Source organism: Entelurus aequoreus, linkage group LG26 (assembly GCF_033978785.1).
Source record: "Entelurus aequoreus isolate RoL-2023_Sb linkage group LG26, RoL_Eaeq_v1.1, whole genome shotgun sequence".
Lineage (NCBI taxonomy): Eukaryota > Metazoa > Chordata > Actinopteri > Syngnathiformes > Syngnathidae > Entelurus > Entelurus aequoreus.
Window position 1 is genome coordinate 38,100,969 of NC_084756.1, and position 16,407 is coordinate 38,117,375.

General features: G+C 39.0%; 1 protein-coding gene across 2 annotated transcripts in view; it reads left to right on the top strand.

Annotated features, from left to right (window-relative positions):
- atrip (ATR interacting protein) overlaps positions 1-16,407 on the top strand; it is a 68,126-nt gene that overhangs the window by 49,747 nt on the left and 1,972 nt on the right. For both annotated transcript variants that reach the window (XM_062037603.1, XM_062037604.1), the window contains exons 13-17: positions 262-398; positions 6,615-6,706; positions 10,891-10,974; positions 13,768-13,849; positions 13,915-14,109. In XM_062037603.1, the coding sequence (XP_061893587.1) occupies positions 262-398; positions 6,615-6,706; positions 10,891-10,974; positions 13,768-13,849; positions 13,915-14,109 (590 nt within the window). The remainder of the gene's footprint in view (positions 1-261; positions 399-6,614; positions 6,707-10,890; positions 10,975-13,767; positions 13,850-13,914; positions 14,110-16,407) is intronic.

Genomic DNA, 16,407 nt, shown 5'->3' on the forward strand with positions numbered 1-16,407 from the left:
ACCAGCTTGCTAGTAAATAAATAACATTTAAAAAATAGAGGCAGCTCACTGGTAAGTGCTGCTATTTGAGCTATTTTTAGAACAGTCCGGCGTGCTACTCATCTGGTCCTTACGGGCTACCTGGTGCCCGCGGGCACCGCGTTGGTGACCCCTGCACTAGGTTGACCCAAATGCCTTTTTTAAGGTAAAGGCCTAATGCTCATTTGAAAATGTAAAAAGATGAAATAGATTTTGGTATAAAGTTGCTTATGTCTCTCCCAGGTTGCAGTGTGTGTTGCAGGCGATGTGCGCGTCCTTGTCATCTGACCTCAACCCTCTTGCGCTCGCAGAGTGTGTTTTAGTCCTCCTGTCTCTGTGCGACCACGCCGCGCTGACTCAGCAGCTCTGCTCACAGCACGGTGAGATTCTCTTCTTATCGGGATTTATTTATGTCCTTTTTTTTTGTGGGTATTATTACTCTGGTGCGGGGGTCAGCAACCTGCGGCTCTTTAAAGGCCTATTGAAAACCACTACTAGCGACCACGCAGTCTGATAATTTATACATCAATGATGACATCTTAACATTGCAACACATGCCAATACGGCCGGGTTAACTTATAAAGTGACATTTTAAATTTCCCGCCACACTTCCGGTTGAAAACGTCTATGTATGATGACGTATGCGCGTGACGTAAACGGTTGATACGGAAGTATTGGTACCCCATTGAGTACAATACAAAAAAGCTCTGTTTTCATTTCAAAATTCCACAGTATTCTGGACGTCTGTGTTGGTGAATCTTTGGCAATTTGTTTAATGAACAATGGAGACTGCAAAGAAGAAAGTTGTAGGTGGGATCGGTGTATTAGCGGCTGGCTGCAGCAACACAGCCAGGAGGACAGAGATGGATAGCAGACGCGCTAGCCGCCGAACTCACCTTAACTTCCTCCGTTTCGCCGACCGCATCTGTGATCGGGTGAAGTCCTTCGTCGCACCGTCGATCGCTGGAACGCAGGTGAGCACGGGTGTTGATGAGCAGATGAGGGCTGGCTGGCGTAGGTGGATAGCTCTGTGAGGTCCGGTTGCTAAGTTAGCTTCAATGGCGTCGTTAGCAACAGCATTGTTAACCTTCGCCAGGCTGGAAAGCATTAACCGTGTAGTTACATGTCCATGGTTTAGTAGTATTGTTGATCTTCTGTCTATCCTTCCAGTCAGGGATTTATTTATTTTGTTTCTATATGCAGTTAAGCACGATGCTATCACGTTAGCTCCGTAGCTAAAGTGCTTCATCGATGTATTGTCGTGGAGATAAAAGTCACTGTGAATGTCCATTTCGCGTTCTCGACTCTCATTTTCAAGAGGATATAGTATCCGAGGTGGTTTGAAATACAAATCCGTGATCCACAATAGAAAAAGGAGAGAGTGTGGAATCCAATGAGCCAGCTTGTACCTAAGTTACGCTCAGAGCGAAAAAAGATATGTCTCGCACTGCACTCTAGTCCTTCACTCTAACGTTCCTCATCCACAAATCTTTCATCCTCGCTCAAATTAATGGGGTAATCGTCGCTTTCTCGGTCCGAATCGCTCTAGCTGCATTGAAAACAATGTAAGGAGCCTTTCAACTGACTACGTCACGCTACTTCCGATAGGGGCAAGGCTTTTTTTTTTAATCAGATACCAAAAGTTGTGATCTTTAACGTCGTTGTTCTCTACTAAATCCTTTCAGGAAAAATATGGCAATATCGCGAAATGATCAAGTATGACACATAGAATGGATCTGCTATACCCGTTTTAAATAAAAAAAATTCATTTCAGTAGGCCTTTAAGTGCCGCTCTAGTGGCTCCCTGGATCATTTTTAAATGGAAAAAGATGGGGGGGGGGGGGGGGGGGGGGGAGAGAGATAATTTTTTTGTTTTAGCATGTTTTTTGTTTGAGGACAAACATGACACAAACCTTCCCAATTATTAGAAATCCCAATATGTTTGTGTGTATGCGTCACTATTGAGAGTATTTGGTGAACATCGTCTTGTCCTACTAATTTCGGCGGTTCTTGAACTCACCATAGTGTGGACTGTGACGCAACAGTTTGTTTACATGTCAAATCTGCCACTCCTCCTTTGTCTCATTTTGTCCACCAAAAATGTTGTGCTGTGCGTGAATGCAGAAAGGTGAGCTTTGTTGATGTTCTTGACTTGTTGGAGTGCTAATCAGACATGTTTGGTCAGTGCATGACAGCTAACATGCTATTTAGGCTAGCTGCATGTACATATTGCATCATTATGCCTCGTTTGTAGCTATATTTGAGTTCATTTAATATTGTTTACTTTTATCCTCTTTGTATATAATTAGGGACCGCAATGTCCCTTTGGGACAGAGGATCCTATTGTATTTTGTGCGTTTTATTCTTTATTATTATACCGCCGCCTCTTTGAACTGTAATTTGACCCCCTTAACATGCTTCAAAACTCACCATATTTGTCACACACACTTGCGAAAATTGCCATCTAATAAAAAAACCAAACCCCAAAACTCAAAATTGCGCTCTAGCACCCCCTAGGAAAAAACACAGACAAAACTGCTTGTAACTTCCGGTAGGAATGTCATAGAGACATGAAACAAAAACCTCTATGTAGGTCTGACGCAGACCTAGATTGCATACATTGACATCCTTCAGCAAAAATCAACAGGAAGTTGGCAATTCCCCCTTCAAAACAAAAGTTTAGTAAAAACAGTCACTTTTGCCTCTTTGAGTTGTAATTTGACCCCCTTAACATGCTTCAAGGACTGGCAAAAATTGCGATCTAGTAACAAAACCCAACCCCAAAACTCAAAATTGCGCTCTAGCGCCCCCTAGGAAGAAAACACAGACACAACTGCTCCTAGGAAGAAAACTCGGACAAAACTGCCTGTAACTTCCAGTACGAATGTCTTAGAGACATGAAACAAAAACCTCTATGTAGGTCTGACGCAGACCTAAATTTCATACATTGACATCCTTCAGCAAAAATCAACATGAAGTTGGCAATTCCCCCTTCAAAACAAAAGTTTAGTAAAAACCGTCACTTTTGCCTCTTTGAGTTGTAATTTGACCCCCTTAACATGCTTCAAGGACTGGCAAAAATTGCGATCTAATCACAAAACCCAACCCCAAAACTCAAAATTGCGCTCTAGCGCCCCCTAGGAAGAAAACACAGACACAACTGCTCCTAGGAAGAAAACTCGAACAAAACTGCCTGTAACTTCCAGTACGAATGTCTTAGAGACATGAAACAAAAACCTCTATGTAGGTCTGACGCAGACCTAGATTTCATACATTGACATCCTTCAGCAAAAATCAACAGGAAGTTGGCAATTCCCCCTTCAAAACAAAAGTTTAGTAAAAACAGTCACTTTTGCCTCTTTGAGCTGTAATTTGACCCCCTTAACATGCTTCAAAACTCACCAAACTGGACACACACATCAGGACTGGCAAAAATTGCGATCTAATAACAAACCCAACCCCAAAACTCGAAATTGCGCTCTAGCGCCCCCTAGGGAGAAAACACAGACACAACTGCTCCTAGGAAGAAAACTCGGACAAAACTGCCTGTAACTTCCAGTATGAATGTCTTAGAGACATGAAACAAAAACCTCTATGTAGGTCTGACGCAGACCTAGATTTCATACATTGACATCCTTCAACAAAAATCAACAGGAAGTTGGCAATTCCCCCTTCAAAACAAAAGTTTGGTAAAAACAGTCACTTTTGCCTCTTTGAGCTGTAATTTGACCACCTTAACATGCTTCAAAACTCACCAAACTGGACACACACATCAGGACTGGCAAAAATTGCGATCTAATAACAAAACCCAACCCCAAAACTCAAAATTGCGCTCCAGCGCCCCCTAGGAAAAAACACAGACAAAACTGCTTGTAACTTCCGGTAGGAATGTCTTAGAGACATGAAAGAAAAACCTCTATGTAGGTCTGACGCAGACCTAGATTTCATACATTGATATCCTTCAGCAAAAATCAACAGGAAGTTGGCAATTCCCCCTTCAAAACAAAAGTTTAGTAAAAACAGTCACTTTTGCCTCTTTGAGCTGTAATTTGACCCCCTTAACATGCTTCAAAACTCACCAAACTGGACACACACATCAGGACTGACAAAAATTGCGATCTAATAACAAAACCCAACCCCAAATCTCGAAATTGCGCTCTAGCGCCCCCTAGGGAGAAAACACAGACACAAATGCTCCTAGGAAGAAAACTCGGACAAAACTGCCTGTAACTTCCAGTAGGAATGTCTTAGAGACATGAAACAAAAACCTCTATGTAGGTCTGACGCAGACCTAGATTTCATACATTGACATCCTTCAGCAAAAATCAACAGGAAGTTGGCAATTCCCCCTTCAAAACAAAAGTTTAGTAAAAACAGTCACTTTTGCCTCTTTGAGCTGTAATTTGACCCCCTTAACATGCTTCAAAACTCACCAAACTGGACACACACATCAGGACTGGCAAAAATTGCGATCTAATCACAAAACCCAACCCCAAAACTCAAAATTGCGCTCTAGCGCCCCCTAGGAAGAAAACACAGACACAACTGCTCCTAGGAAGAAAACTCAGACAAAACTGCCTGTAACTCCCAGTAGGAATGTCTTAGAGACATGAAACAAAAACCTCTATGTAGGTCTCACTTAGACCTACATTTCATAAATTGACAACCCCCAGCAAAAATCAACAGGAAGTTTGCAATTCCCCCTTCAAAACAAAAGTTTTGTAAAAACGGTCACCTTTTTTCAAACATTATCCCCTCTGAGCGCGTTTGTCGTGTCGGCTTCTAACTAGCACAGGAGAGAGATTGAACCCTTCTGATTAAAAGTTGACCAAAGAGTTTTAATTACTGCTCCGGTTTGGATTTTATGTGCCGTCAAAGTCGGTCCCGTCCATCGCTGCATGCAGCTTTAATTTACTTTTGCATTTCTAATGACACATTATCTGGATGTAATATTGGCAGCATTTCTGATAGTTGTTTTGTGTGGCATGTTGTTCCAGACCACAGCAAACATTACCTAGCTCGCCAAAGATTGTAATAAATCTATCAAAAGAATGAAGCCTGCCGTTTCCTTTAACTTGGAAACACACATCTATACCTTTGGCCATTAAAAGCCAGTCATTTCCAGGAGTTATCTCACATTCTGATTTACTAATGGTTTCTAATGTTGTAAAACTGTGGCAAACAAATATTACATTTCAACATTTCTGTCAACGAAGATTTGCTTCAGCCTGCGACACATAGTCAATTTGATAGTAGGCTATTATAGCTTATATAGACACTTAAGTCATGTGTTGCCTTCAATATAAGACTTATATATACGGCTTTTAAATTTTTGCGGCTCCAGACAGATTTGTTTCTTGTATTTTTGATCCAATGTGGCCAGGCCAGGCCCTAACCAATCTGGCGCCCTAGGCAAGATTTTAGGTGCCCCCCCCCACATCGGCAGTGAAGTGTATATACTCACAAGAAACCGAATAGCTTTGTCTTTGACCTTTTTTTTTTACTTAAAGAAAGCAAATTAACATATTATATGAGAATGTTATGTTATGATTATCTTTAACCGAATCACAGCAGTGCTCAAATTAAAAAACAGCATTCCCTCTCATGTGATATTGCTTAATTAACATTAATGATGTGCACTTTAACAACTAGGCTTACAACTATACCTAATATATAAAGGGGTGGAAAAGTGACTATTACCTGCAGGGCAAACATTAGCTAACCAGAAGGCAATAACAATGTAAACAAAAAACACCTGCTTAAAAGATCTAATGCAAATGTCCCTGAGGAATGTAAGGTGGGAGTACTGTAATTACCTAACGTTACATTATTATTTTCCATAACAATTTAGCCCCCTCCACAATATTAACCCGACGTTAAAACAGAACTCTATTTATTGATTAGCAATTGCCGAATCATGTAACATTAGCTTAATGCTAAAAAGCCAGGTTACTATCACATTCTGTAACAGACAAATAATTTCATGTAGGCTAACGTTACCTACCTGCTACCTCTGTCTTTTTCTCGTTTCTCCTCCTCTTTTCTCTTTTTTCTTCCCTGGGCACCTGACAGTTTTGGCCGTTTTGACATCTTGTGTTGATTTTTTGATGTGGTAAGAGTCATGATACGGGAAGGGAGGGGGCGCACCGTGCGGGGGGGGGGGCGTAATGTTGTAACAAATAATATTTCAATTAAATAGGCTTTACTTTGCATTTTAATTAATGTGGGATTATTTTTTGTATTTAGAAATAATAGTACCAACTTTTTTTTTTCTCCAACATTTGTGGCACTGGCGTGGCGCCCCCTGATGGACGGCGCCCTTAGCATTTGCCTATACGGCCTATGCCACGGGCCCTGAATGTGGCTCTTACAACATTTTGTGTTGCCCACCCCTGCTCTGGTGGAACGCCACAGATTTCGCTGGTTTAGGCGTGAGTCAATTGCGCCCTCTGCTGGCCGCTGTCAAATAGTGCGCACTTGTCAGCCTCCACGGCTCATTGTGAGTGGCACAGCATGGGTGCTGTTGTTGTCAAAGTTACTTCATGATAAATGTGAATGGATCCAACAATTGGTGATCATGTGACGCTTCTGTGCAGAGCCCTGCGTGATCCTAAGGCTGCTGCAGTACGTGCGAAACAGACCAGCCAAGGTGACGTTACATGCTCAGCTCATCTTGCTGGACCTGCAGGTGAGCTGCACACACACACAGACCTGGGCCGATAGTCAGGAAGTCAATTAACCGGACGATAAATGAAAATTAATTAACGTCGTCACGGGCTGCAAGTTGATATCTGTCTGTAACCTGATTGCTTCTATGTTAGCTACCTCTCTTTGTTTATAATGTATATTTTCTGCTGGATCTACTCTCTATTTTATGCTGCAGCTGTTACAGATACTGTAATATTGTACATGGTAATTGTTATATATTGTATATATCAGTGATTTTCAACCACTGTGCCGCGACACACTAGTGTGCCGTGAGATATTGAACCATGCAACTTCACCTAATTGGTCCAAAAAATATTATTTGCAAATCAATAATCATAATAATTAGGGACGCCCGATAATGGCTTTTTGCCGATATCCGATATTCCGATATTGTCCAACTCTTAATTACCGATTCTGATATCAACCGATACCGCTATATATACAGTCGTGGAATTAACACATTATTATGCCTAATTTGGACAACCAGGTATGGTGAAGATAAGGTCCTTTTTTTTAAAAATTAATAAAATAAAATAAGATGAATAAATGTAAAAAAAATTCTTGAATAAAAAAGAAAGTAAAACAATATAAAAACAGTTACATAGAAACTAGTAATTAATGAAAATGAGTCAAATTAACTGTTAAAGGTTAGTACTATTAGTGGAGCAGCAGCACGCACAATCATGTGTGCTTACGGACTGTATCCCTTGCAGACTGTATTGATATATATTGATTAGGGATGTTCGATAATGGCTTTTTGCCGATATCCGATATTCCGATATTGTCCAACTCTTTAATTACCGATACCGATATCAACCGATACCGATATCAACCGATACCGATATCAACCGATATATGCAGTCGTGGAATTAACACATTATTATGCCTAATTTGGACAACCAGGTATGGTGAAGATAAGGTACTTTTAAAAAAAAACAAAAAAAACAAGATAACTAAATTAAAAACATTTTCTTGAATAAAAAAGAAAGTAAAACAATATAAAAACCGTTACATAGAAACTAGTAATTAATGAAAATGAGTAAAATTAACTGTTAAAGGTTAGTACTATTAGTGGAGCAGCAGCACACACAATCATGTGTGCTTACGGACTGTATCCCTTGCAGACTGTATTGATATATATTGATATATAATGTAGGAAGCAGAATATTAATAACAGAAAGAAACAACCCTTTTGTGTGAATGAGTGTGAATGGGGGAGGGAGGTTTTTTGGGTTGGTGCACTAATTGTAAGTGTATCTTGTGTTTTTTATGTGGATTTAATAAAAAAAACAACAACAAAAAACGATACCGATAATTAAAAAAACGATACCGATAATTTCCGATATTACATTTTAAAGCATTTATCGGCCGGCCGATATTATCGGACATCTCCAATAATGTGACGTTGTCTAGTGCCTGTGCTGTGCAGAGCTCGGCAGGGTAATCTTATAATACTCCATACCAGTAGGTGGCAGCAGATAGTTCACTGCTTTGTAGAAGTCGAAACGCGTCGGGGTTGGTTTGTCGTGATCCCATAATGCAGAGCACTGCGGGAGACAGCGTGCAGGTAAAAAAAGGTATGTAACGCTTAAACCAATAATTAACAAAAGGCACGTAAAGACTTAGACTTCCTTTTTATTGTCATTCAAATTTGAACTTTACAGCACAGATAAGAACGACATTTCGTTACATAAGCTCATGGTAGTGCAGGATAAAAAAGCAATAAGATGCATATATAAATAAATAAATATATATAAATAATATATAAATATATATATAAAATAAATAAATATATATATAAATAAATAGATTACTGTACAGATAAATATATTGCACTTTTTCACATGTGTCCACGTTTATGGATGTATGTTGTATTGTCTTTTTTTTAGGATAAAAAAGCAATAAGATGCATATATAAATAAATAAATATATATAAATAATATATAAATATATATATAAAATAAATAAATATATATATAAATAAATAGATTACTGTACAGATAAATATATTGCACTTTTTCACATGCGTCCACGTTTATTTCAGCGAGTTAATCCATTTTGGGGGGAGTTGAGGGTATAATTTAATTATGATGCGTTCAAGAGTCTTACGGCTTGAGGGAAGAAGCTGTTACAGAACCTGGAGGTTCTGCTTCGGAGGCTGCGGAACCTCTTTCTAGAGTCCAGCAGTGAAAACAGTCCTTGGTGGGGGTGGGAGGAGTCTCTGCAGATTTTCTGAGCCCTGGTCAGGCAGCGGCTTTTTTTTGCGATCTGAAGCATAGGGATGGCTACGTAAAACAAAAGTAAAACTGAACTGGCTACAAAGTCAACAAAAACAGAATGCTGGACGACAGCAAAAACTTACAGCGTGTGGAGCAAAGACGGCGTCCACAAAGTACATCCCATACATCAGTGGTCCCCAACATTTTTGTAGCTGCGGACCGGTCAACGCTTGAAAATTTGTCCCACGGACCAGTGGTGGGGGGGGGGGGGGTAATAAAAAAAAAAAAAAAAATTTTATTATTTTATTTTTTTACGTAAATAAATACAATCATGTGTGCTTACGGACTGTATCCCTGCAGACTTTATTGATCTATATTGATATATAATGTATATATTGTGTTTTTTATGTTGATTTCATTTAAAAAAAAAAAAAAAAAATTTTATTTTTATTTTTTAAATTCTTGTGCGGCCCGGTACCCGGGCCGCGGCCCGGTGGTTGGGGACCACTGCCATACATGACATGACAATCAACAATGTCCCCACAAAGAAGGATAGCGTACTCACAACTGAAATAGTCTTGATTGCCAAAACAAAGCAGGTGCGGGCAATAGCAGTCAAAGGAAGGCGTGAAGCTGCTACAGGAGAACACCAACAAAACAGGAAGGGTCACCAAAATAACAGCGCAAGACAGGAAATAAAGCACGACAACCTGGTGGAGTTTCATTTTTTAACCTTTTCTGCTGGTGGTGTGCCTCCGTATTTTCTTTATGAAAAAAATGTGCATTGGCTCAAAAAAGGTTGAAAAACACTGGTATATATTATATAAAAATATAATAATATAATATATCAGTATATATTATATACTGTATATGTAATATGTAAATATTACATATATGTGGTATTTTATATTGCTACTATGGTACATTTTTAGTCTACTTTATACCTGCATTATCCTTTTCATCATTACCCTTTCCATCCTTTGTAACTGAGCTACTGTGTGGAAACAATTTCCCTCGTGGATCAATAAAGTTTGTCTAAGTCTAAGTGGCAGAACGCTCAGTCCTCGCAGCAGCTGCGGGCGTTTGTACGACAAATAAACGCTAGTAATAATAACCACTACAGGACTCTTTGTTAGTGTTACTGTATTCCATTAAAATGATCGAAAAACTGTGATTGGTAACTGCACTTTGATAAAGTTATGGAAGGACTAGCGCAGGGGTCCCCAAACTTTTTGACTCGGGGGGGCCGCATTGGGTTAAAAATATCTGGCCGGGGGCCGGGATGTAGAAAATGAATTAGAAAGGACTTAAAAAATATATATATATACACTACCGTTCAAAAGTTTGGGGTCACATTGAAATGTCCTTATTTTTGAAGGAAAAGCACTGTACTTTTCAATGAAGATAACTTTAAACTAGTCTTAACTTTACAGAAATACACTCTATACATTGCTAATGTGCTAAATGACTATTCTAGCTGCAAATGTCTGCTTTTTGGTGCAATATCTACATAGGTGTATAGAGGCCCATTTTCAGCAACTATCACTCCAGTGTTCTAACGGTACAATGTGTTTGCTCATTGGCTCAGAAGGCTAATTGATGATTAGAAAACCCTTGTGCAATCATGTTCACACATCTGAAAACACTTTAGCTCATTACAGAAGCTACAAAACGGACCTTCCTTTGAGCAGATTGAGTTTGTGGAGCATCACATTTGTGGGGTCGATTAAACGCTTCAAAATGGCCAGAAAAAGAGAACTTTCATCTGAAACTCGACAGTCTATTCTTATTCTTAGAAATTAAGGCTATTCCACTAAATTGTTTGGGTGACCCCAAACTTTTGAACGGGACTTCCCACGGGCTGGATTTTGGACGCTGGCTGGCCGGGTCCGTAGTTTGGGGACCCCTGGACTAGGTGTTTAATTTGGTGTTGGTTTTGGTTCAGGTGGTTCGATTGTTGAGGCGACTCTCGCAGACAGCAGAGAGCTGGATCAGCAGGCAGTGCGGCGGCTGTCAGTGCTACACTGAGGTAGGTCAGAACCAGAACTATTTGGATGTTTTATCACAGGGGTGTCAAACTCGTTTTAGCTCAGGGGCCACGGGGAGGAAAATCTATTCCGGGCTGGTAAAAGTACGGCATTAAAACTTAAAAATAAAGACAACTTCAGATATTGCGTACAATGGGATCCAAACACTAGTTGCAGAATCTAATACACTAAATACGAAATAGAATAGCTCTGATGTACATAAATTACAAGACAATAAGTTGCACAATAAGTTACAGTAGTTTAGTTATGATAGAGCAGGTGAAAGCAAGAGCTACTTCTTGGGTAGTGATTAATGCGAAGGGCTACCAGTTTGATACACACTTGAATAAATTGCCAGAAATAGCCAATTTGCTCAATTTACCTTTAACTCTATGTTATTATTAATAATTAATGTATATTTACACTTAATTGAACGGTTTAAAAGAGGAGAAAACACGAAAAAAATGACAATTAAATTTTGAAACATAGTTTATCTCCAATTTCAACTCTTTAAAATTCGAAATTCAACCGAAAAAAAGAAGAGAAAAACTAGCTAATTCGAATCTTTTTTTAAAAAATTAAAAAATAATTAATGGAACATCATTAGTAATTTTTCCTGATTAAGATTAATTTTTAGAATTTTGATGACATGTTTTAAATAGGTTAAAATCCAATCTGCACTTTGTTAGAATATATAACAAATTGGACCAAGCTATATTTCTAACAAAGACAAATCATTATTTCTTCTAGATTTTCCGGAACAAAAATTTTGAAAAAATTCAAAAGACTTTGAAATAAGATTTAAATTTGATTCTACGGATTTTCTAGATTTGCCAGAATAATTTTTTTGAATTTTAATCATAATAAGTTTGAAGAAATATTTCACAAATATTCTTCGTCGAAAAAACAGAAGCTAAAATGAAGAATTCAATTAAAATGTATTTATTATTCTTTACAATAAAAAAAAATACATTTACTTGAACGTTGATTTAAATTGTCAGGAAAGAAGAGGAAGGAATTTAAAAGGTAAAAAGGTATATGTGTTTAAAAATCCTAAAATCATTTTTAAGGTTGTATTTTTTCTCTAAAATTGTCTTTCTGAAAGTTATAAGAAGCAAAGTAAAAAAAATTATGAATTTATTTAAACAAGTGAAGACAAAGTCTTTAAAATATTTTCTTGGATTTTCAAATTCTATTTGAGTTTTGTCTCTCTTAGAATTAAAAATGTCGGGCAAAGCGAGACCAGCTTGCTAGTAAATAAATACAATTTAAAAAATAGAGGCAGCTCACTGGTAAGTGCTGCTATTTGAGCTACTTTTAGAACAAGCCAGCGGGCTACTCATCTGGTCCTTACGGGCGACCTGGTGCCCGCGGGCACCGCGTTGGTGACCCCTGTGATAGAGGTATCAGTACAAGTTGAAGTACAGTAGTCACATACAGTACCAGTGCAAGATCAGATAGTATAACAGTATATACGGTATAGGAAGCAACAAATATTTGGCAGTTGAGTAGTGACGGTAGTCTGAACAAAGGTAATGGAACAGTATGACTTCTTTATACTCTTGTTTTTACATTATTTACAGTCATTGAATGAACAGTATTGTAGTCACAACAAAATGAACGTAATTAGCATTTTTGTTTACAAAGCCATTAGACTTTAAGCTCTTCCTGTTTAGGATTCTCACGTTGGCAGTTCACCTTTAAAAGCGTTTGGAAAAGCAACCGAGTGGTTTCCTCAAACCACCGCATTGGTGAAATCCACAAATGCCACAACACGTTCATTTATCATCATTCAAATATTACAATTACCGTATTTTTCGGACTATAAGTCACAGTTTTTTTCATAGTTTGGTCGGGGGTGCGACTTATGTGTGAAATGATTAACACATTAGCGTAAAATATCAAATTATATTATTTATCTCATTCACGTAAGAGACTAGACGTATAAGATTTCATGGGATTTAGCGATTAGGAGTGACAGATTGTTTGGTAAACGTATAGCATGTTCTATATGTTATAGTTATTTGAATGACTCTTACCATAATATGTTACGTTAACATACCAGTTGGTTATTTATGCCTCATATAACGTACACTTATTCAGCCTGTTGTTCACTATTCTTTATGTATTTTAAATTGCCTTTCAAATGTCTATTCTTGCTGTTGGATTTCATCAAATAAATTTCCCCCAAAAAATGTGACTTATATATATTGTTTTCCTTCTTTATTATGCATTTTCGGCCGGTGCGACTTATACTCCGGAGCGACTTATACTCCGAAAAATACGGTACAATATGAACAAAACAGATATCAAAATAACACCGTAGCCCAAATCCAGGAAACATAGATATAAGCATAAAATAAAATAGAACAAACACAACAAATGGAGAAACACACATTTTTACAATGGAGTTCAGGGTGCGCATCGTGCAGTCAACCGATTGCTAGCGCTATATGGAACTCTTAACTAAAAAGATGATGGACAAGTTTATTTAAGTCTTTGCATCTTACCATTTCGTTATTTTATCCGTTGAGTGGATAAAGTGAAGCGCTTCAAGTCAGCTGATAGGTCATTGTTAAAACACCTCATGTGTGACGTGGACACATTTAAAACAGCAGTTTCTTTCATAAAAAAATGCAGCTCACCTTTATATTTAGCAAACTGATCTTGCGGGCCGGATTAAACCTGTTTGTGGGCCTGATATGTTTGACACTTCTGTTTTATCACCATTATAATATTAGTAGTGGACTTAAAGGTATGTGCACTCATCAGAAATGCAACTGTGTGTGTGTCAGCTGGTTCAGACGGTGGTGATCGTTTTGCATCGCCAGTGGATGGACCTCCAGGACTCTCCGGAGCCAACGGACAGCTCGCCAGGTCAGTTACCAAGCCCCGCCTCCTCCCCCCCGGTATCCAACAGCGAAGTCAACTCCTCTCCGCAGACCTCGGACCACGCCCGGATCAGCACTCCCCGCCGTGGTCCCTGCTCAGGGAAGGCGTGCAGCTGCTGCACTGGCTGCTCCACCATCACGCCAGCTTCTACGACAGCTGCCAGCCGCTGCTGCACATGTACGACCAGGTGATCCCGGCCCTGCGGGACACGCTGAGGAGGCTCCCCCAGCTGAGCGAGAGTGAAGGTGAAGTAGACGCATGCAGGAGACGCTGCTCATTTCCTTGACTGATCCTTTTCCCGTCAACAACATATTTTCCCCTGACAAAAATAAGACGATAAATATCAAAAGCAAATGCACCTTGGCTGAGACCGTAACACAATTAACTGACACTTTACTCCACGAGAATGTTGACAGAAACAAAATACGATCTTATTTATTTTGTCTTGTCGATAGGTGGGACAAGTTGGGAATATATCCAATCACACATTTTGTCAGGTGTAAGCACCGAACCATCTATTAAACAGAACAAGAGGCAAGGAATCAGGCGGAGACAGAGTTCAATTTTGCTCATGTGGAGAACGCATAAATCAAATCGAATCAACTTCATTTATAAAGCACATTTAAAATTGACCACAGAGGTAGCCAAAGTGCTGTACAACGGGCACGTTAAAAGATAAGAGGACCGAGCAAACACAACACAACACAAACAAAGCACGATAAAAAAAACACACGTATGTGGATCTAAAACACACGTACGTGGATCTAAAACACACTTATCTGGATCTAAAACACACATATGTGGATCTAAAACACACGTACGTGGATCTAAAACACACTTATCTGGATCTAAAACACACGTATGTGGATCTAAAACACAGGTATGTGGATTTAAAACACACGTATGTGGATCTAAAACACAGGTATGTGGATCTAAAACACACTTATCTGGATCTAAAACACACGTACGTGGATCTAAAACACAGGTATGTGGATCTAAAACACAGGTATGTGGATCTAAAACACAGGTATGTAGATCTAAAACACAGGTATGTGGATCTAAAACACACGTATCTGGATCTAAAACACAGGTATGTAGATCTAAAACACAGGTATGTGGATCTAAAACACAGGTATGTGGATCTAAAACACAGGTATGTGGATCTAAAACACACGTATGTGGATCTAAAACACAGGTATGTGGATCTAAAACAGGTACGTGGATCTAAAACACAGGTATGTGGATCTAAAACACACGTACGTAGATCTAAAACACAGGTACGTGGATCTAAAACACAGGTATGTGGATCTAAAACACAGGTATGTGGATCTAAAACACAGGTATGTGGATCTAAAACACAGGTATGTGGATCTAAAACACACTTATCTGGATCTAAAACACACGTACGTGGATCTAAAACACAGGTATGTGGATCTAAAATACACGTATGTGGATCTAAAACACAGGTACGTGGATCTAAAACACAGGTATGTGGATCTAAAAAACAGGTATGTGGCTCTAAAACACACGTACGTAGATCTAAAACACGTACGTGGATCTAAAACACAGGTATGTGGATCTAAAAAACAGGTATGTGGCTCTAAAACACACGTACGTAGATCTAAAACAAACGTATGTGGATCTAAAACACAGGTATGTGGATCTAAAACACATGTATGTGGATCTAAAACACATGTATGTGGATCTAAAACACACGTACGTGGATCTAAAACACAGGTATGTGGATCTAAAACACACATGTGGATCTAAAACACACGTACGTGGATCTAAAACACACGTATGCGGATTTAAAACACGTATGCGGATCTAAAACACACGTATCTGGATCCAAAACACAGGTACGCGGATCAAAAACACAGGTACGTGGATCTAAAACACACGTATGTGGATCTAAAACACACGTATGTGGATTTAAAACACGTACGCGGATCTAAAACACACGTATCTGGATCCAAAACACAGGTACGCGGATCTAAAACACACATATCTGGATCCAAAACACAGGTACGCGGATCTAAAACACACGTATCTGGATCCAAAACACAGGTATGTGGATCTAAAACACACGTATCTGGATCCAAAACACACGTATCTGGATCTAAAACACACGTACTTGCATCTAAAACACACGTATGCAGATTTAAAACATGTACGCGGATCTAAAACACACGTATCTGGATCCAAAACACACGTATCTGGATCCAAAACACACGTACGTGGATCTAAAACACACATACGTGCATCTAAAACACACGTATGCAGATTTAAAACACGTACGCGGATCTAAAACACACGTATCTGGATCCAAAACACAGGTATGTGGATCTAAAACACACGTATGTGGATCTAAAACACACGTATGCGGATCTAAAACACACGTATGCGGATTTAAAACACGTACGCGGATCTAAAACACAGGTACGTGGATCTAAAACAAACGTATCTGGATCCAAAACACAGGTATGTGGATCTAAAACACAGGTACGTGGATCTAAAACACACGTACGTGGATCTAAAACACA